At 65.2% G+C, this 21,286-nt stretch overlaps 2 protein-coding genes across 2 annotated transcripts; one reads left to right on the top strand and one right to left on the bottom strand.

Moving 5' to 3' along the window:
- The first annotated feature begins 1,041 nt into the window (after positions 1-1,041).
- UTP14A (UTP14A small subunit processome component) lies at positions 1,042-6,945 on the top strand. The gene is given in 15 exon segments (XM_039572284.1): positions 1,042-1,101; positions 1,341-1,405; positions 1,604-1,668; positions 1,781-1,923; positions 2,015-2,170; positions 3,072-3,191; positions 3,505-3,599; positions 3,702-3,825; positions 3,908-3,985; positions 4,427-4,769; positions 4,922-5,379; positions 5,760-5,947; positions 6,015-6,114; positions 6,453-6,627; positions 6,630-6,945. Coding segments are annotated over 15 exon segments (2,358 nt in total). The 3' UTR covers positions 6,818-6,945.
- Positions 6,946-6,973: 28 nt separating this feature from the next.
- LOC120412044 (basic proline-rich protein-like) lies at positions 6,974-17,895 on the bottom strand. Its single transcript, XM_039572263.1, has 8 exons — positions 16,429-17,895; positions 14,919-16,116; positions 10,654-10,802; positions 9,635-9,805; positions 8,685-8,858; positions 8,382-8,525; positions 7,778-7,967; positions 6,974-7,080 (listed from the first exon to the last, which is right to left on the bottom strand). Exons 1-8 carry the CDS (start codon positions 17,893-17,895, stop codon positions 6,974-6,976), a joined length of 3,600 nt encoding a protein of 1,199 aa, XP_039428197.1.
- Between the last annotated feature and the right edge of the window lie 3,391 nt (positions 17,896-21,286).

Below are 21,286 nucleotides of genomic sequence, written 5' to 3'. Positions count from 1 at the left end.
GAACCCCAGCGCCGCGGGGAGCGCACGGGTTGCTGCCTCGTGGGTTCCCCGCCCGCCCCATTTCCACATTTTGCACAGCAGTTTTCACAGGGTCTTGCACACGCAGCCCCTGGGGTTGGGTTCGGAGAACCCCCCAGCATCCCATCCCCGGCATCCTGCCATCAGCATCCCATCTATCCCTGGCACTCCGCCTCGGGGCATCCCTCCCTGGCATCCCACCCCCGGCATCCCTCCCTGGCATCCCACCCCCGGCATCCGTCTCCGGCATCCCACGCACGGCGCTCCCCGTGGGCACGTGGCTGCCGGCAAAGGCAGGGCCCGGAGCGTCAAACCCGAGAGGAAAATACGGAACTTTTCCCGCTGTTGTTGCTATGGAGACGCGAGCAGATGGGGAGCAGCTCGTTATCCCTCTCCCTTCGGCGGGCCCCTGCCCTGAGCCCCCCTGTGCGCCCAGTTCGGGATGGAGAACGACAAAGAGGACGAGGAGGATGGATGGATGCTGCGGGCACAGGTGACAGACACCGGCACCTCCCCGTAGCTGAGAACTCCGGGAATTCGCTCCAACGATCCTTTGAATCCCGTAAACCCCAAAAACGCTCCCTGGAGCCGGGGCCGGCCGGGCGGGAGGAGCCGTAGGTGAGGGAGCTCCGTCCCCGAGCCCGCGGCACGTCCCGGGGGAGAACAGCGAATCCCGGAATCAACGGGGCTGGGGGCACGCGCGAGGGTCGCGTACGGAGCGGAGACCCTCAGAGCTGCTCTGGCCCGCGGTGGGCACCGCCGGCTCCCGCTGACCGGCGACCCGGGGGCGTCCCGGGAGGGGCAGAGCTGTCCCGGAGCCCCCTCCGGGGCCGGGCCGGCGGTGCCGGTGCCCCGGTCCCTCCCGGGCCCCCCCCGATCCCCACCGGTGCTCCCGCTCCCGCCCCGCCCGCCGGGCCCGCTGCCATGGCAACCCTGACGTCACGCGGGCGCGCTTCGCGGCAGAGCGCGAGGGCCCGGCGCGACACTCGGTGGCGCTTTGCGGCAGTGCCGGCGTGCGGAGCCATGGCGGAGGAGGACCCGGCAGCGGCGGCGGCCGGGAGCGGCAGCGAGAGCGACGAGGGGGTGAGCGGGGCCGGCAAGAGCGCGACGGGCTCTCCGGGCGGCCTCCACCGCTGTTTGCGGGGCTCCGAGCGCTCTCCTGGCCGGGGTGGACGGCGTGGCCTGGCCGGGGATGCCGGGTCCGGGCCTCGGCCGGGCGGCGCCGTGGGGGCACGGGGGAGCGCCTGGGAGCGGGCGCGGGGGCCGTCCCCGTGGGCGCGCTCTGCCAGGCCGGGCCTGTGACCGCGTGTGCCGTGTGGCAGGAGGATGGCGAGCGGCGGCACCGGCAGCTCCTGGAGGCGATCAGCGCCTTGTCCGGACGGAAACGGTGAGCGGGGAGTACGGGCGTCCCGATGGCTTCGGCCCCGGGGCTCCTGCAGCAGCCGCGCCGGGAGAGGCTGCCCAGGGAGAGGGGCGGGTGTGGCGGTTCTCGGCCCCTGCCCTCGGGCACCGGTTCCAAACCCTGCAGAGCCCCCGAGGGGGACACGAGGCACCTCTGGGGTTTTTTTCTGTCCTTCTCTCGCAGGCGGAAGCTGGCGGAGCGCTCGGAGGCGAGCGGGCAGGTGTCCGAGTTCAATGTCACCTGCAAAGGTGAGGCAGGGAGCTGGGCAGGGCTCGGGAGGCCGGGACGGCGCTGCCCACCGAGCGCTGCTGCGAGGGCTGGGACAGCTCCCTCACCTGGCAGTGCCACACCTGCGCGTAGGTGCTGGGGAAAAGCTGGTTCTGTCGGAGCTGCTGCAGCCCATCCATCCCAAATCCACGCTGGGCAGCGTGAGGAAGGAGCTGGCCAGAGTGAAGCGGAAGGCAGCGGTGGAGCTGCCCCTGAGCAAAGAGGAGGCCAAGAGGGTGAGTGCAGGGAGCCAAGGGGCCCTCGGTACCCCCCTGCCGCTCCCGGGGGCCAGCATGGCCTTTCTCTGCCCGTCCTGTTCCCCTCCAGGTGGTGAGGGAGGCCGCCTACGTCACCACCTCGAAGGACGTGGGGAAGTGGCAGCAGGTGGTGGTGCAGAACCGGCGCGCGGAGCAGCTGGTGTTCCCCCTGCGGCAGGACATCGCCACGGTCACCCCTCTGGAGAGAGTGACCTCGGCCTGGAAGGTGGGCACTGGCGGTCACACAGCTGGGCCGGCTCCGGGGCTTTGGCCAGGGTGCTCCAGGATCAGCTGGGGCAGGTCGATGTCTCCTGGCTGCGCTGGGAGCAGCGGTGGAGGTGAGGAGGGCCCAGCCTGTGGCTGACGTGCTGGGCAGGTGCCCGCTGGGCTGGGAGGGTTAAAAGGGCAGTCAGTGTTCTCACACAGAGCAGGTGTGTCAATTCCATCTGGGACAAGCCAGGTAAGGTATGAGCAAAGGGTTTGGAGCCTGCTCTGTCTCCTCTCCTCCTTGAAGCTTCTCAGGGCCAGGCACGTGGGAGTGTTCCTTGGCCACAAGTGCTGAGATAGAGGGGGTTGGTTTGCCAAATCCTGCACGCCTGGAAACATTCCTTACAAAAGAAGGATGTGTTTGGTTTTGAATGCGAGTTCCTGTGGGGTTGTGCTGCTGGCAGGGAGTCACTGCCATCCCTGGGAGCTGTCAGATGTTCAGGTGAGGGAGGGGCAGCCCCTGCTGAGCTCCCAACAAACCTGTCACTCACATTGATCTGCCCCAAGGTCCCTTCCTGTTTCGGAGGGACGTGGCATTGCGTGGCCTGGAACTCCTGCTCCGTGCTCCCTGTGTGGTGCCGCCTGGTCAGCACTGCCTGGCCACTGGGAGGCCATTTCTCCAATGTGGGAGGAATTCTACCTGCCCTCACCTGGCCACGGGGCTGGGAGAGTGCCCAGGGGCTGTGGTGTGGGACTCCTGAATGGGGCTGTGACCACCCAGTCCCCCAAGGGGAGACAAGGGGGGGACACTTCTCTGGGCCTTCCACAGACCTCCTTGGGGGCAGCAGATGGGGACATCCAGGGGAGCATTGGCCCTTGCAGTTCTCCTCATCCTCTTCCTGTGTCTTCTGTCCCAACAGGCCCGAACTCCACTGGAGCAGGAGATCTTAGGATTGCTCCACAAGACACAGCAGCCCATCACAGACCCGCTGCTGACACAGGAGGAGATGGCCTCGCTGCAGGCCATGAGCTTGGAGGAGGTGAGGCTTCACCCTGCTGGGCCCTGGCTCTGGGGGCTTCTTCCTTGGCCCCAGCCCTCAGTCTGTGCTCCCCATCCCTCACCCCATGTTCCCATCCCTCACCCCGTGTCCCCATGCTCCCATCCCTCACCCCATGTCCTCATGTTCCCATCCCTCACCCCGTGCTCCCCATCCCTCACCCCATGCTCCCATCCCTCACCCCATGTCCTCATGTTCCCATCCCTCACCCCGTGCTCCCCATCCCTCACCCCATGTTCCCATCCCTCACCCCGTGTCCCCATGTTCCCGTCCCTCACCCCGTGCTCCCTGGCAGGCCCGGCGCCGGCGGGCGGAGCTGCAGAAGGCGCGGGCAGTGCAGTCCTACTACGAGGCCAAGGCCCGGCGAGCGAAGCGGATCAAGAGCAAGAAGTGAGGCTGGGCTGGGCACGGTGGCAGGGCTGGGCACGGTGGGAGGGCTGGGCCCTGCCCTGCCCGTGGGCTGCCCAGCCCTGAGCCGCCCCTGTGCCGCAGGTACCACCGCGTGCTCAAGAAGAGCCGGAGGCGCCAGGCCCTGAAGGAGTTTGAGCAGCTGCACAAATCGGACCCCGTGGCAGCCTTGGCACGGCTGGAGGAGCTGGAGCAGCTCAGGATGCAGGTGCTGCCTTGGCACCTCTGCCCCATCCCTCAGGAGGGCCCTGCTCCTTGGGGAACTCTGTGTGATGCTTCTCTTCCCCCAGGAGCGGATGAGCCTTAAGCACCAGAACAAGGGGAAATGGGCCCGATCCAGGGCCATTATGGCTAAGTATGACCTTGAGGTGAGATGGGGCCACAGAAGAGTTTGGTGGGAAGGGATCTTAAAGCTCATCCAGTTCCACCCCCCCGCCATGGGCAGGGACACTTTCCACTATCCCAGCTTGCTCCAAGCCCTGTCCAACCTGGCCTTGGACACTGCCAGGGATGGGGCATTCACAGCTTCTCTGGGAACCTGTGCCAGGGCCTCCCCACCCTCACAGGGAAGAATTTCTTCCCAATATCCCATCTGTCCCTGCCTTTTACCCGTGTGCAGTCACTCTCCCTTGTCCTGTGCCTCCAAACCATGGTATAAAGTCTCTCTATCTCTTATAAGCCCATTTATGCATTGAAATGCCGTGGCAAGGTTCTCAGCACTGCTTGGGGAAGGGGGGGAGGCTGAGGTGGGCAGGGAAGGTTGGGAATGTTGTCTCTGCCCTGGGTTAGAACCTCTCGGTGTCCCCCAGGCCCGCAAGGCCATGCAGGAGCAGCTGGCCAGGAACAAGGAGCTGATGCAGAAGGTGCAGGTGCAGCCACCTGAGGAGGAGCTGTGTGAGGTGCCCGAGGAGGACACCACAGCCCTGCCTGTGCCCACCGGGGCCAGCACAGCTAATCCCTGGATGCTGGGCAAGCCCAGTGGCCCGGCCCCAGAGCCTGAGGCACAAGAGGGTCCCAGAGATGGCACAGTGCCTGGTGCGGTGGAGAGCAAGGATGAGATGGAGGAGGAGGAGGAGCTGTCAGAGGAAGAAGCTCTGCTGCAAGACTTTGAGCAGAAGCGACGGGAGCGGACAGGGAGCCGTGAGGGGCATGGTGAGGAGCTCAGGGCCCTGAGCTGGGTGGGCTGGGAGTGCTGTGGGGCTGGACAAAGGAAGGGGGATTTGGGGACAGTTTCTGGCTGGTTTCACATAGCTGTCCTTACTCTGCTGCCCTGTGGAGTGACCATCTCTGCCCTCAACATGTAGGTGCTGATGAGACTGAGGCCAGTGCTGAGCGGCCCAGGAACAGCCCAGTCCCCCCAGTCTGTGCTGAGGAGCTGGGGGACAGCCCAATCCCTCCAGTCTGTGCTGAGGAGCTGGGCGACAGCCCAGTCCCCCCAGTCTGTGTGGAGGAGCTGGTGGGTGTGGGGCCGGAGCAGCCCCCTCAGGCCCAGGAGCAGCTCCTGCTCTCAGAGCAGCTGCGCCGCGTGCAGACCATGGAGGATGTGGAGAGTCTGGCCAAGGAGGAGCTTGTAGAAGAGCAGGAGAAGGCAGTAGCCCCGAGAGCAGGGAAGCGAGCGCAGCGGCAGGAGGAAGGCAGGGCTGGGGACAGACATAGCAGGAAAACACCAGCCAAGAGGAAGATGATCAGCCTGGAGGCTGTGCTGGATGGGAAGCCCCAGGAGATGGACTGCTCCAGCCTGCCAGTGGTTCTGGAGGAGGAGGTGAGCAGGCCGTGCCTCCCCCGTGCTCCCCAGTACCCAGAACATCCAACCAGTAATGCCCAAACCATTAACTCCCAGTAACCCCAAACCATTAACTCCCAGTAACCCCAAACCCTCTCTTGGTAACCCTGGACTCCCTCCCAGTAACCCCAAACCTCCCTTCAGTAACTCTGGTAACCCCAAACCAGTAACTCTAAACCTCCTCCCAGTAACGAGAAGCCTGAAACTAGTAACTCCCAGTACTCCTAAACCCCCTTACAGTAACCCCAAACCCCACCAGTAACACCCTTCCCACTCTCCCCAGTACCCACAAACCCTCTCCCAGTGCCTCCCAATTCCCCCAGTAACCCTTAAATCCACTCTGCCTTGTCCTTCTGCAGGAGGGGGGCATCGAGCAGCGCGGGATGATCACGGAGGCCTTCGCTGGGGATGATGTGGTCGCCGACTTCCGCCGGGAGAAGCGCAAGGCGGAGGAGGCGGCGAAGCCACAGCCGGTGAATCTGGTGCTGCCAGGCTGGGGCGAGTGGGGCGGCACAGGGCTGAAACCCAGCGCCAGGAAGGTCAAGAGGTGAGTGGGGGAGAGCTCAGGGATGCTCCCAGCCCCGTGCCAGCCCTGACCCCTCACTTGCCCACAGGTTCCTGATTAAGCCGCCGCCAGCGCCTCCGCGGAAGGACAAGCACCTGCCCCACGTCATCATGAGCGAGAAGCGCAACATCCACGCAGCAGCACACCAGGTGGGGACACCCGGTCTCCGTGAGAGCTCCGGCACCTGGGCGAGCCTGCGGCATTCCTGTGATCCCTTCCCAAAATGTTCACAGTCCCTGCCTGTAATCCCTGCCCAATGCTTAGCTTCCAGCTTAAACAGCTCGGAAATGAAGGAGGAGGGATGTACAGGGCTGCTCCCTTGGTGGTGGTGGTTGTTCCAGCCCTGCTGGGCTCTGCTGGCAGCGGAAAGGGAAGCAGCATGTGTGTGGGTCCTGGACAAGTGGGAAGGGGTGGGCATTGGGGGCAGCATGGGCTGGAAGAGCGGGGCTGGGTGGCTCGGGGCCGTTACCCCTGCGTGTCCCCACAGGTCAGCGAGCTGCCCTTCCCCTTCGAGCGGCCCCAGCAGTTCGAGCAGAGCATGCGGACGCCCGTGGGCCCCACGTGGAACACTCAGCGTGCCTTCCAGAAGCTGACGGCCCCTCGCATCATCACCCGCGCCGGCCACATCATCCAGCCCATCTCGGCCGAGGACGTCCCCGACACGGCCCCGGCAGCGGGGCCAGGCTCGGGGCAGAGGCCATGCCCAGGAGGAAGGCTGTGCCCGGGCAGAAGGCTGTGCCCGGGGGGAAGGCTGTGCCCGGGCAGAAGGCTGTGTCCAGGGGGAAGGCTGTGCCCGGGCAGAAGGCTGTGTCCAGGGGGAAGGCGCAGCCCCGGCGCCGCAGAGCGCAGTAGTTCTGTGCCTGGAGCCTGGGGGCTCCAACTGGAGTGAGCAGAGGAGCCAGGAGCAGCTCCTGGTTCTGTCCAGTTCCTTCTACCTCTTTCCCTGCAATAAAACCCAGGGCTGCCCTTTCTGTGCTGTGTGCATGGCTGCCTTGGCAGTGTCTGGGGCTAGGTTGGGCTGGTGCCCTCCATCCTGTCCTTGGGTCCACGCAGGGTCAGGTGCTTTGGCTGAGTTGAGGGTAAGAGCTTGGTCAAGGGCTCATAGTGGGGCAGGTCTGGGAGCATGGTGAGGGACTGGAATAACTGCCAACATCTTGTCCTGTGCCATTGTCTTTCATATCCCCATTTTTGTATCTATATAGATTTTTAAGTCTTGGCCAAAGGGGCTTTCTCCCCACCTTGTCATGCTGAGCCTGGTCTCGGGGGTGTTTCTCAGGTCTACCTGCACTCCCAAAGTACCTGCTCAGCCCTAATGAACCTGATCACCTGGAAATAGCTCTGTAAGGTGCTGCTGCTCTGCACATGCTGGGAGCTGGCTCTGCCCGCGGGCAGCCCTCACTTCTGCTGCCCCCTCCGAGCCCGTGCTCTGTGCCCAGCCACCCCTCGGAGTGTGACAGTGAGATGCTGCCCAGGGGTTGGGTGGTGCACCCAGCACAAGTGGAGGGATGTGCCAGAGCCTTACAGAATGGGCAGGGATCCCCCCAGGCGTCTCCCCGCACTTCCAGCGTGGGCTGTGCTTCGCGCCAGTTGGGGAAGCACTCCCCGGCCCCAGCGCTGGAGCTGGAGCTGTTGCTGGTCCCAGGAAACGTCCCTCGTGTCAAGGACGCCTCCTCCCACCTCGGCCCCGCAGCCCGCCCCGGGCACGGCCTGTCCCCGGGGCCACCCTTCTCCGTTGCCACTGGGTCAGACCAGGAAAGGGGGGCCGTTCTGTGGGGCCGGGGCGCCGGCACCCCCCGTGCCGACTGCGGGTACCCCGTGACTCCCGCAGGGCTCTGGGTGCTGGCTCTTCCTGGGCTGCGCGGGGAGCGGGGGCTGCCGCGGCGCTGGGGCCGTCGGTGCCGTGGCTTTGCCGGGGACCCAGCCCGGGTGTCTCTGGTCCCTGCTGCACCCGGGGCGGGGGGGTCAGAGAGCGCTGGCTCGTGATGGGGCCACGGTTGTGTTGCTTGGGGAAAAAAAAAAAAAAAGGAAAGGAAGCGGAGAGCATTTCCGTGCCGTGACGCCGAGAGCCCCTCGCGAGGCCGGTGGCCCCAGCAGAGCCTGCGTCCCTCTGCCATGGGAAACCTTCGCCCCCGGCGATGTCGTGAAGTGCAGGGGGGGTTCGTGTTCCTGTCGTGAAGTGCAGGGGGGGTTCGTGTTTGTTTTAGTAAAAGGTGAAGCGCCCTGAGCAGGGGGAGGCAGCGTCCCCTGCCTGCAGCCGCCCCAGCCCCCGGGGACTGAGGCCAGCAGATCCCTGCGGCACCGCTGTCCCTGTGCCTCTTGCAGGGGCCCTCCCCGCGCCTGCCCCGGCCAACGGCTCTGCCTTCCTCCTCCCCAGCCCGGATAGTGTTTGGCTGGACACGATGGGCTGCCCCAGTACCCAGCCCACCTCCTCAGCTCCAGCCTCGGCATGCTCAGGGTACTCGGGCTGGAAAGGGTCAGGGGCAGCCAGGACCAGGCAGGCAGAGCAGAGCTGGTTCGGGCTCAGCAGGACCTGCAGAGCGCTGTCCTGCTGTTTGCCTCTCTGCAGGGAGGGGAAACCCCCCACGTGCCTTCAGTCCCCGAATTTGGCCCACCCCACGGCAAAGATGCTGCTGCCGTGCACGGTGCCGCCTGTGTCCCTGAGGAGGGGAGCACAGCCCCGCGAGGTCTGGCCCTGCCCCAGCCTGAACTGGGACCTCACCAGCTCCGACGGGATGCTCCCTGCAGGGCCGGGAAGATGGTGGCACCAGGGTAGTCCTGAGGTGCGGATCCTGCAGAGCACCGAGGACGGCAGGTGCAACACCAGCTCAGGCCTCGGTGGAGCCAGCGGGTCTGCAGCTGTCACAGGCTGGATCACCTGGAGCAGCGACAGGACCTGCCGAGGTGCAGATTCCTGTATGGATCCCTGCCTCACACAGAGCTGGTGGGTCTGGCAACCGGAGTGTGGGTGATGCTCAGCGTGGGAGGGAACAGCTGTAGCCACACAGCTGGATCTGCCTCATCCTGTGAGGAAAAGCAGCACTGGACTGGACTGGACTGGCTTGAACAGTATCCAGAGATGCTTCAAAAATAAACGGGGACAGCTTTAGCATGAGCTGCTGGGTTGAGTGGGAGGGACCCTGGTGCGGGGGGACCGCTGGTGCTGACATCCCGGCCCCTCCAGGCTCCCGCTGCAGCACAGGCTCCTCTGGAGCCCCCACATCGAAGCAACGCTTGTCCCTCTGATTTCTCTGCAAAAATGGATTTACTGGGCCCAGGAGTTTGGGGTTTTTCAATTAATAACCCATTTCAGGTCTGCTGCAGGAAAAGGGGATGCCAGGGATGCATCACCCCCACAGGAAGTGGGGAAGAGCCCTTTGCAAGGGGACAGAAACGGGCCGGGGAACCCTGGCACTGCTGCGGGTTGGGGTGGCTCCCTGCGGGGACTTCCCCGGCCTGATCGTCGCTCTCCCCGTGACAGCAGGGCCGGCCGCAGGCTGGCAGACAGTGTGCGAGTCGGGGAGAACCTGGACAAAGCCCTGTTGTCGGTGGCCACCGCGTCGGCCACGGGAGCCCCGGGGCCGCGGGGCGAACACGCAGCCCTCCCTCGGCCGCCCCAGCGCCGCGTCCCCCGAGAGCCGCGAGCGGCTGCGGTTGCTCTTACTGGCCTACTTTCCGGGCTACGTCAAAGCCGGGCTTACGGAGCCGGGAGCCGCGGCGAGAGCGGCCGAGCTGCTCCCGGTGCCAGCGGGGAGCGGGGACTAATCCCGGCCCGGGGCCGCCCAGCCTGCCTGGCACACGGGCGGTGGGCAGCGGAGCAGGGCCGGCGGCGGTGCCGTGGGGCTGGGGACGAGCACGGCCACCACGAGGTCCCCCGGGGCAGGGACCCACCCGAGAGCGAGGGCCGCTCCAGCGCCGGGGAGCTGCCGGTGCAGCCGGGCTCCTGCACCCGGCGCCCCGGGAGGCCAGCGGGAGCGGGTTGGAGTAAAAGGCAGATTTAAAATCAACAAACAAAAGGCTTTTGGTCCCTGTTTTTGGGGGGGTTGGGGTTTTTTTGTTTCTTTTTTCTTATCTTTTTTTAATGCAGTCTATAAATAACCTGTAAAATATTTCGTCTGGGCTGTTTCTGCAGCTGAAATCTTGTCCCTCTGGCTTCCCAAGCTCAGGATGTGAGTGCGAGCACTGGGGCCATCATGGAGCACCCCTGGATTCCTGGGGTCCTCCTGTACCTTTGCTCATTGGGATCGGGGAATTTCCGTGTCCCTGAGCACCTCCAGCCCCCATGGGCTGGAAACGGTCCTGTCCAGAATGGGCCTGAACTCCACTCTCCTGGGTGGGAGAGGGGCTGAACCCCCCCCGACCGGACAGAGGCGAGAGGCTCAGCCTGACAGTGCGGGACAAACAGGGTAGGGGTGGTAAGTCTGGGGTTGGAACGTCAGGCTCAGAAATGCTCTTCCCAACCTGTCCCGTGCCGGGGACAGGGCTGGTCCCTGCTCTCCGGGTCTCTCAGTCTCCATCGCCCCGCACCAGGGGCGCGCTGACACCCGTCCCTCCCGCCGCGGTACCCCGTGCCCGGCGCATCCCGGCCGCATCCGGGCGCCGCAGCGGTTTCCGTGGAGATGGCATCTCCCAAGCCCGCACCGCCCGAGCCGGGGGTTTCCATGGAGATGCCGTATCCAGCACGGCACAACCTGAGCCGGAGATTCTGCCGAGATGCTGTAGTCGGGACCCTCGCCCCGCAGCGGGGCCATTCCCGGGGACGTGGGTGGCCGGCGCCCGCCGTGGCTCGGGGCTGCCTGTGGTGTCGCCCACCGCTCCTCACACCAGTTCGGTGACAGCGCTGGGACACCGATAGCTGCAGCTCTGAACATCCTGGGGGAGCTATCACCAGTCTTGTCACCCTCCAGAGCGGGAACCCACTCACTCGGGCTGTGTTGTCACATTCAGGGTCTCCAAGAGATGGCGGGTCCCTGCCTGTACCCAGCTGCCTCGAGAGGAAAGGGGGAAATCCCCGTGTCCCCCGATGACTTTGTCCCAGGCGCCACCCTGCAGCTCCCACAGTGACACGTCAGGGTGGGGTGTCAGTGACACCAGGTGGGGAGCACGCACCGTGCTGCACTCCTGCACCGGGGGGTCAGGGGCCCCAGCCCCGAACCAGCAGCATCCCAGAGCTGGGGGACACCTGATCTGTCCCAGCAGCGCCAGCGCGCCAAAAACCTCCCGGGGGAGGACGTGAGGGTCCCCAAAGGGCAGGATTGAGGCCAAGCTGAAGGGTGAGCAGAGGCAGATGTCCTCCTGGCAGGCAGCTGTGTGTATGTGTGCCCTGGCCAGCGTTACAATCGCAGCTTCGTTTGAGCACAGCTACCGCAGAGGTGGCACCTTCCATTCTGCACACAGCAGAGCTCTGGCAAACCCCAAGCTCCCGCTGCAGAGACAGGAGGGAGAAGCACGGGAACACCACTGGGACACACGCTGGGACACATGCTGGGACACACTCCTGCCCACTCGGTGCCTGTGGGAGATATGGGGCCAGTTCAGCCCCCGTGTCCCTCCTTGCCTCAGCCCCCTCCACGCTCCTGCTCCACCTCTGCTCCCGACTGGACCTTCCTTGGCCACCCATGTCCTGCCCAAGCCAAGGCCATCTGGACCCTCCACGGGGGCTTCTCAGCTGGCAGAGCAGCAGCAGCCGGCAGCCTGGGGGTGATGCCTGAGGCTGGGCATTGCTGGCCATTCCAGCCTCCAGCTCCTGGGGGGCCTCAAGCCCCCACACAGCCTGGCCACTGCCAGGACTGCCAGCAGCACTTCCAGCATCCCCAGGCACAGGCTGTCAGATGCAGCACTGCGGTCAGAGTCCAGCTCTTTGTCTGCTATTATAATTAGGAGCCCCCGGTGGCTACCGAGGCCGGACCTGGGGAGCTCAGGGCTGGGGAACTGACACTAAAGGAGCTGGAATCTGGCATGGCAGCCTGGGAGCAGGGGCAGGCCCTGTTCTGCCCACAGCCAGCTACTCTCCGGAGCCTCCTGCTGCATGGAAAAGGGCTGGAGCATAGCCGGCGGTCACCCTTCTCACCCCTGCCAGCCCTGCATGGCTCCTCACCTGCTTTCTGGGGGGCCTCCCCTGGCATCCCAACCTCTGCTCACCCACTGCATCCTCCTCCCCTCCATCACTTTGCCCTTGCCCTCGCCAGCTCCTCCCTTGGCTCCCAGGCACAACATGGTTCCTCCCAGCCTTATCCTGGTGATGCCACATTCCCACCCATCAGTGGTGCCCTCCCAGCCCAGGGCTTCTCCTGGGATGTGGAGGGGGAGGGCAGCAAGAGGCAGTGTGTGCTTGCTGACTCCTGTCTGTGCTGCTCACCATGGGCAATATACACTTCTCCAGCCAGCACGGAGGTCTGGAGTGGATAAAGAGGAAGAGGCCAATCCCAAGCTCCCTTGAATGGTCCAAGAGGAAGCCACCCAGAACCTCAATCCATGAAATTCCCTTCCTGAGGCAGGAGCAGCCTTGTTTTGGCCCCAGCAGCTGGGTTCAAAATGTCAGCCTCTGAGCTCACAACGGATCCAGTTTCTCACGCAGGAGGTGGGACTCTGTCCCATGTCCCTCGTGAGCGCCGGATCCCTTGGGGAGCAGGGGGAAGAGGGGCCGCACAGCAGGACAGCAGGCAGCAGCCTGGCCTGTCATGTGCCCAGCAGGACTCATGGCCTCCCTGGCCCCGAGTGCCAGCAGGGAGGACAAGGCAGCCACTCTGACATTGCCGCCTTCTATCTGCACTGCCAGCCGTGCTGCCAGGGTCTGTGGCTGGAGCGGGGACAGCCCATGGAATGTGGGAGGACGAGGCTGCAGTTAGAGGTGACACCTCTCAGCAGTGCCACTGCACCAGCCAAAACCAGGTGAGCTCTGCCCACCCCAGAGGGAGCAGCCCCGAGGATCCTTCTTCAGAAAAGTCCCAAGAAACCCAGTGAGAAACCTCCAGACCCCACAGCAATGGACACCCTGCTCCTCCCAGTGGGACACCCGTCCCCTGGCTTCTCAGCCACAGCCCCACCTTCCCAGTGGAAGCGGAGGTGTCCAGGGCAGAAGCAGCCCTGCACATGGAGGTGACACGGAGCACATGAGGCATCACCTCATCCATCCCTCTTCTTCTGGTGCCAGGAACTACAAGCCACCTTTGCTGCCACCAGCTGCCACCACCCTGCCAGAGGAGAAGGCTCTGTGATCCCAGCTTGTCCAGAGCCTGCCAGCCTGGCTGCTTGACCACAGCAGGCCCCAGTGTGATTCCCAGAAAGGCCAGGGTCTCCCCATGGCAGCCTGGCAGGAGCAGAGTGTGCCATGCCCAGCTGGGTGCCTGAGCCAACACGTTCTGGTTTCTGGCTCAGGGAGGGGGCGACGATGTGGATTCTGCCCAAAAAACAGCTGGAAGGGGAGAAATAAATAAAAAAGAGACACAAAATGGAGCAGTAATGACAAAAGCAGCAGCAACAGTACTGCAGGCGAGGTCAGAGCTGAGCGCTCAGGCCCTGGTGGCCCAGGGGACCAGAGCAGGCAGGGGACACACGGGTCAGAGGCTGCCCTGAGCACTCGGAGGGCTCATGGGTGCCCTTGGACCTGCGGAGCTTGGCAGAAGCCCTGCTGCCCGGGAAGGTGGTGTGGAGGAAATGCAGAGCTGAGGCTGCCCACAGCTCGGGGGTCCTGGGGATGTGCCCCAGGATGGAGGGGAGGTGAAGGAGCCCCCAGCTCCCCCTGTGGCATAAGGCCCGGCTTGATTCCCTCGAGGAATTACCAATGGGGGCTCCTCGTTGTATTTTTGCTGCAACAGATCATTCCCATTGGCATTTCTTCAAGTTAGTCCATGACTGGTACCTGATCAGCTCCACTCCATGATGGAGAATGCCCCTTATTCCCCAGACTTTCCCACTTCCCTGGAACATGAGAGCCGCAGAATTTTTCACCACCACTTTTTAAAGTTGTTTGGTGCAAATTATCTCATCCTGAAGATTTTAAAGGTTCTAATTAAACAGGGCAGAGCAGTGGTGTGTCAGAGGATGCGATGGTGGGATGCAGAGCTCTCCCAGCCAGCACCATGCAACCCTCAGTGCGATTCCTGCAGGGATGGGGTGAGGCAGCTGCAGGATGAGGCTGTTACTCAAACTGTCTGTTTTTAATTGCACCAGGATGCAAATAAGGCAGGTCTTTATGAACCTGGGGTCATGTGCCTGTCTCAGGCTGTGCCAGCCTGGCTTTCTGACCATCACCCGTCCTGAAATGCCTCTTGGAGCATCTCTTTTGCCCACAGTCTGGCTGGAGGCAACAGTGGGAAAAGGTTCAATATGATGTGGAGAAGTGGAGTAATTCCCCTCTGCAGGAAGAGCTTCCTCCCTCACGGCCTTCCTCAGTGGAGCCCTGGCTCTCTGCCTTCCCACGGTTCTGGCAGCCCCATGTTTCACCCTGCCACCCCTCACGGTGCTGTCTACAATTCCCGAATCTCATGCCCCACAAGCTCAGCACTCTTCTGCCCACAGACCCCTGCCCCAAACCGCTCCTCAAGCCCCCACACCCCCAAAAGGGGGGACAGGCCGTCCCCTGCCCCAGGCTGCTGTGGCCTTTTCTGCAAAAAATAGAGCTCGATCGCTGTGTAAGATGTTTTTTCCTCTCCTTAGGCACTGAAAAGGTTCGGGGCTGAGGCTGCAGAGGACTCTCCCGGCAGGTGACACCAGGGTGTGGCTGCCACCCCAGATGTGCCATCTGGGGGTGGCCACACCCTGGAGCCAATGCCCACCTCCCGGAGGCCCTGGCCATGGCAAGCCCTGAACTAAGAAGAGACTTTGCCATCCGATGGACCAAACCGGGGGAGGAAACCGGTCCTGCAGGGGTGAGGGCAGCACGGACCCCGCGGAAGATCATCAACGGAGCCCACGGGGGTCCGAGCAGCACCCCACGGGCGCGGGACGGTGATACCCGCCAGCCCCCCCGGCGCCCACGCAGGATCGCGGGCCGCGGTCACCACAGCACCGCCCCGTTCCGAGCCCACCCCGCAGCCCTGCGGGGCCCGGCCCCGGGAAGCCCCCGGCCCCTGCCCGCCCCCGGGGCCGCTCCACGCCGGAGCGCGGTGCCAGCGCACGGGGACGGGGGAGACGGTGGCGGCCCCGCGCCCCCCGCCCCGGGACCAGCCCGTCCTGCCCGTCCCCGAGCAGCCCCCGCGCCGCGGGCCGGGGGGGCCGGGTCCCGCCCTCCCCTCCGGGTCGTGCAGGAGCGGGGACCCCCGCGGCCCCCCCCAGCTGCCGGTACACGGGGGCCGGGCGGAGGGGGGCGGCGGGGCCGGGCGGAGGGGCCGCGGGAGAGGAGCGGGCACGGGGCGGTGCTGCGCGGGGCCCGGCACAGCCCGGGGCGGCGTGGCCGGGCAGGGCCGGGCCGGGCAGCCGGTGCCCGCACGGCGGGCCGCGCCAGGGCTCTGCGAGGCCGCCGGTCTCCGAGGCCCGTGCGGGTGCCGGGGGCGGCGCGGCCCCGGGCCGGGCGAGGCTGTCAGCGCCGGGGCGGTGCGGGACGGTGCGGAGCGGGCCTGGCCGGGCACCACGGGGGGTGCGGCGGCCTCCGGGCCTGCGGGCCCCGGTGCCGCGGGCGGGGGCCGGTGACAAACTTGCGGCCGCCGCACCGTGCCGTGCCGCTCGGTGTCCCGCATGGCGCGGGGGAGGCGCCTCGACCCCCGCCCGGGGCCGCCCCCGCCCCGCAGCGCTGCGCGTCCCGCGGGGCATCGAGCCGGGGGGTGGGGGGGGCGGGCCCGGGGGGTCACCCAGCGGCATCGTCGCCGGGATGGGGGCCACACGCCCACCTGGGCTGGGCAGGCGGGTCCGCGTTCTCTCAACCGGCCCGGCCCCGCTGCGCCCGGGGACACCCACCCCCTCCGCGGCCGCGCCCGGCGGTGGGCACCGGGCGGGGGGTACCGGGCGGAGGGCAACGGGGCGGGGGGCAGCGGGGCATCGGGCACCGGGGCTGAGGACTCTAGGGCTGGGGACATCGGGACTGCGGGCACCGGGGCTGCGTGCGCCGCGCTCGCCGTGCGCTGCCCGTCCGGCTCTGCCCGCTGTCGGGCGCCCAGCGCTGCCCGGGCGTGGAGCGAGCGCCCGCCCCCGCTGCCGCCTCCTCCTCCATCCTTCTCCTCCCCCCGGTGCGGAGCGAGCGTCGCTCCCCGGTGCGGGAGCCGGTGCCCCGGCGCGGGGTCGGGCGGGCGTGTGTGTGTGTGCGGGGCGTGTGTGCGTTGGGCTCCCCCCGTGCCGAGCCGCTCCGCTCCGTGCCGTGCCGAACCCCGGGCGCGGCGGCCTCCCGCCCCCCGCCCCTCCCGGGGCCGCGCCGGGCGCGGAGCCCCCTCCCTCCCTCCCCGCGCTCCCTCCCTCGTTCCCTCCCCGCGCCCGCCCGTTCCCTCTCCGGACCGGCCCCCCCTCGCGGGCCGGGGCGCGCGGCACGCCGGGACCCGCAGTCCGCGGGGCGGCTCGGCGGCTCCCGGCCCCGGCGGACGGACTACGGCTCCCGGCAGCCCGCGCGGCCGCGGCTCGCTCTCGCCCTCACACTCCGGCTGCCGCTGCCAGTGTCTCCTCCGCCGCCGCCGCTGCCGCCGAACCGCCGCTCGCAGCGCCCGGGGTCCGACCCGCCGCCTGGGGCAGGGGCCCGCCCCGGCCCGCCGCCCCCCGCCGGCCGCCCGCCTCGGGAAGCAGGTGCGTACCCACCGCCCCGCGCCGCCCCGCGCTGGACCCCGGCCCCCGCTGCCCGGGCACCCCGGGCCCGCGCCGCCCCGCACCCACGGTACACGGGGGCAGGCGGGGGGGAGCGGGTGGCCCGACCCCCCCCTCCCGGCCGTCCGGACGGGATCTCCATGGAAACGGTCCCGGGACACCCCTGGGGGCGGCGGTGGGGCGGCGCGAGGGGGTGTGCGGGCTGGGGGGGACGGCGACGTCCTGCGGCGGGACAGCGGCGGGGGCGCGGCGGGCACTGACAGCGCCGGGCGGGGGGCAGCGGGCGGCGGCGGCGGCGGCTCCGCTCCCCGCCCCGCGACGGCGCGGCGGTGCCGCTGCCCTGCCCGGCACGGCTGCTCCAGCTCCGGCACCGGCGGCACCTGCCGCTGCCGGGGCGGTGCGGGGGTCCCGGGGCGGGGCGGGGCGGCGGCGAAGCGCGGCGCTCCCGGGGCGGTGGTGGGACGGCGGCGCCGGGCGCTCGTGGAGTTTGGCGGCGTGGCCCGAGCCCGCCCCGGCCGCCGCCGTGCCCGGGGCCGGTTCGGCTGCGGGCGCCGACCGGCCGGGTGCCGGGCGGTGGCGGAAGAGCCCTCCCCGGGGGCAGCGCGGCCGCCGCCACCTCCATGTCCGGGGCTGCCCCGGTGCGGCAGCGCGGGGGCCCGGCCGCGGCCGCCGGGGCTTGCGGGACGCTCCACCGGGGAGCGGCCCCGGGGGCAACTGTTGAGCCGGGGGCTGCGGGAGCCGGCGCGGGGCAGCACCGCGGGGCCTGGCCCCCGGCAAGGCTGCGGGGTGCGGGGCGAAGCCCCCGGGAGCGGCCGCGAGGCCGCCGTGTCCCGGGCAGGGGGGGCTGCCCGCCCCGCGGGGCCCCGGCGGCGGCGCGGGCCGTGGGCCGTGCCGTGGCCTCGCGGGGCTCGGGAGCGAGACGTGCCGCGCCTCGGGCGGGGGGCTCGCCGGGGAACCCCCGCGGACCCGGCCCCGGGGCGGGCTGCGGCCGGGGCCGGGCGGTGCCGCTCCGTGCCGACGCCCCCCGGCGCCCGGGGCGGGCGGCGGGGGCGGCCGGTCCCCCGCCCGTGCTCACGGTGATGGCCGGGCAGCGGCAGGACCGGGTGAGGGAGGCGGCGCTTCCTGCCGCCCTCACCGGAGAGGAAACTAACCCTCCCGCGGCAGCGTGTCGGTACCGGGAGGGGTCCTGGCTCCTCGGCGAGCGACATCGGTGCCCTCATCCCAGCCTGGGTGAGGCCGGTTCAGAGCAGCACCGGGAAAAGGTCTACCAGGCTAAAATAGAGACGAAGTGAGTTTCTCCTCTCACAGAGCATCCGCTCTCCGGCATCCTCATCCCCTGGAGTCTGGGGATGAGTGCCAGGGCAGGGCTGGTGCATCCCGTGCCCTTCGCAGCTCCTCTGCATCTTTTTGGCCCTGTCTGCAGCAGCCTTCCCTTCCCTTTCTTCTCTTCCCTTCCTTCCCTTCCATTTCTGCTGTGCTGCTTCCATTGCCCTGGCCACCCTTTGGGTTTAGGCGGTCCCACTGCCAGCACTGGCTGGAGGCTGCGTGGCACCAGTCGAGGACACCGGCTGCATCGTTGTCACCTGGGTCTGAAAGCGCATTCCAGGTGTCAGAGCCCAGGCTCCTGCGGGGTTTGGCCTTCAGAGCTGCCCTTGGGACCTCTGGGCTCTGGAGCACCAGCCTGGCTTCTTGGCGTGGGAGGCTGCGCTCTGCTTTTGGGGTTTTGGATGATGTGCACCTTGTCAGAGACATTTTTGAATGTTATCATCCCTTAATGGCTCTTTTTCAGTCCTTAAAAATTTGTGGGCTTTGGTGTGGACAGCCTGGTTGTTGCAGGCAAGCCAGGGTTTAGTGACACCAGTTGTCCAGCAGCTGGGACCAATTATCACAGCGCTGCCCAGTGTGCAGCAAACTTTTTATTTTTTTCTGAAATAGGGATGGATTTTCTCTTTTTTATTTCCGATTCATCGTGCTGAGGATCTATAATTACGTGTGGTGTTACTGTGTCTTTAAATCAGCTTAAGCAAATGCGTGTAGGCAAAGCCTGGCTCAGCTCCGCAGCGGCCGGGGCGGCTGTGCAGGCAGCGGGGACCAAACCTGGCTCGGGGCCGCCCTCGCCGGGCACCGCTCTGCCCAGACAGCCCCAGAGGTGGCCTGGCCCATCCTTGCTGGATTTTGTGCCACTCTCATCATTCCTGGTCCATTCTTCTACAGTTTCTGACCTCTGCATGAGTGGTAACATAAGATAGACTGTTCTCTTTTTTCTTCCGTTTTCTTGTTTAAATTTTTCCCTCGTTGCATATTGTGCCCACTGCAAGTCCTGTGATAGGGCCGCCATAGGTTTTTTGATTTAATATCTGATTTCAGTTTTAATTTTTTGCCAGCAGTTTACTCCACAAGGTTTTCCAAAACCATGCTTGGAGCCGAGGTGCTGGGGGCAGGTCTTGGGATTCGTGCTCGCTCCGGCCCTCTGCACCTCCAATGGACACCAGACCATCACATATCGAAACAAATAGAATTCCTTGCCTGCGTTACTAATGGCAACGAAGAATTGCCAAAGTGAACAAACTATGGCAAGGGAAGGAGACCTGCCTGTCACTGCAGACCATTCCCTTCTGGCCCACCTGAGCCCCAGGAAGAGCTGCAGGGCACATCCCCCCTCATTCCGCTGCTCCCGCTCCTGTCAAAATGGCCAGCTGTGCTCTGAGCGCTGAATCCCACTCGAGTTTCCAGCAGCTGACCTCATTTTATATTTTGTAGCCATCCAGGGGATAGAACCCCCTTCCTTCCAGGTTTTGCTGCTCTGGGAATGAATGTTTCAAAGGTGTCTCCCGCGGGTGTGTTTCCAGGGTCAAAGTGCATTGCTCCCGGCCTTCCGCAGTGGCCCCTGGCCGCAGGAGCCACACGGTGCTGTGGGAGGGCAACCATGGCATCCTCCCCATCTCCTGCTGCCAAGGGATGTGGGAGCCTTTCTCCTGTTCCATACCCTGAGGCTGGGAAGTCCTTTTCCTTCTTCTGTGCTGCTGGCCCACTCAATGCAGCATGGATGGAGGCAGCGTTTACTGTGTCTATAAAGGCTCTGGAGCAGCTGAGCTGCACCAAGTGACCTGCACTGGGATCCCTGGAGTCAGCTCATGCTGTCGCTGCCACTCATGCAGGGGGAAAGGCAAAGCTGATGCTCTTCCTGGGTGAACTTGGGCCATTGGCTGAGCTCCTGTTGCCAGCAGTGGCGCACGTGCTGCTGGTTGAGTCTTTGCTCGGTGCTCTCCCAACTGTGTTGGGGATGTTGTGCCTGCCCTGAGCCCAGGCAGAGGGAATCCTTGTGTTGGGGCGTTGAGAAGACTGGCTGCTGGTGTTTCAGTACCTGTCACCCCACACCTGCCTCGGCAGGGTGCAGCAGGACAGTGTCCATCTCTTGGTGTGTGGCTCATGTGCTGGGGCTGGCATGGAGGAGAGGAAGGGTAAGCACCTTGAGATCCAAGTGGTTTTAGTACTTGGAAGTGCACAGAGCAGGAAAATACATGGAAAGCCTCTTGTGGGGGATCAAGGCAGCATGGTCCTACAGGGGGATGTGTTTGCACTGTGGAGAAGTGATTGGCACAGGCTGTCTGTGGGAGGAGCAGGGAAAAGCCCCCTTCCTGCACTGGTAGGCCTGGCTCTGCTGCAGGTGCTGTAAGGTGGATGCTGTTGGAGGTCACGGCTCTGGTTAATCTGATCAAAGTGAGTTAGACCAGGTGGCAATGTAGTTGTGACATGTGTGAGGGCAAACACCAACAGCACCAAATTCCCCAGTGTGAAGCAAACCCTTGGCTATCCGTGACTGGCAGGTTGGTGCCAGCCCGAGAAGTTGCTTTATGTGTTTGCCAATGCAAGCACTTGAGGAGCTGAGAGTTGTCAGCTCCGGGATCTGATCAGGCCAAGGGATCGCTGTCACTGGGACAGGAGGGTGGCTTGCAGAGGGTGGCTTCAGAATCCACTTTGCAACCCCTTTGGTGCGTTAACGCTGGGGTGGGAGGTCTGAGCGTGAGGGGCAGCGTTGCTGTGGGAAACAATTAGGCAGCCTCATTTCAGGCAACTCAAGCTGGGATCCCCAAGAGCCAGGGAACAGACAGGGTTTAACCAGGTCAGCGTGGAGATGGCATGGGCTTAATTCTTGTCAGCAGTGGGAGCTGGTAGGTGAAGGCTGCAGGAGCCTGTCCTGGAACCCTTGCTCAGCCTGCCCTGAAATGATGGTTGTCTTGGTGCTGTTGGGTTTTCATTGCAAGGAGGACTCGTCTAGAGATAATGGTTAAAAAATGTCCATTCCTGAAGAATTTCATCTCAGGAAACTTGTTTCCATCACTGTACAGCAGTATTTCAGTAGAGTAATTTCTTGACTTAATCCAAGGGAGCTTCCATGGGTAGCCAAGTCATCGCTAACCTGAGTAAAAGCGCGCTTTCACTGCAAGGAAAACATCTGCTTTGCTTTTCCTGGAGCCTGGAAGAGGCAGGCTTGCAGAGTAGCATCGTTTCCTTTTGCGAAATGATGAGATGTATTGCCTTAATGAACAAAATCCCCTTTTCTTTTAATTCACCATATTAGCTTCATTGCAAACCTCT

This window comes from Corvus cornix, chromosome 4A (assembly GCF_000738735.6).
Source record: "Corvus cornix cornix isolate S_Up_H32 chromosome 4A, ASM73873v5, whole genome shotgun sequence".
Classification (NCBI taxonomy): domain Eukaryota; kingdom Metazoa; phylum Chordata; class Aves; order Passeriformes; family Corvidae; genus Corvus; species Corvus cornix.
This window is presented reverse-complemented; position numbering and strand designations above follow the sequence as displayed.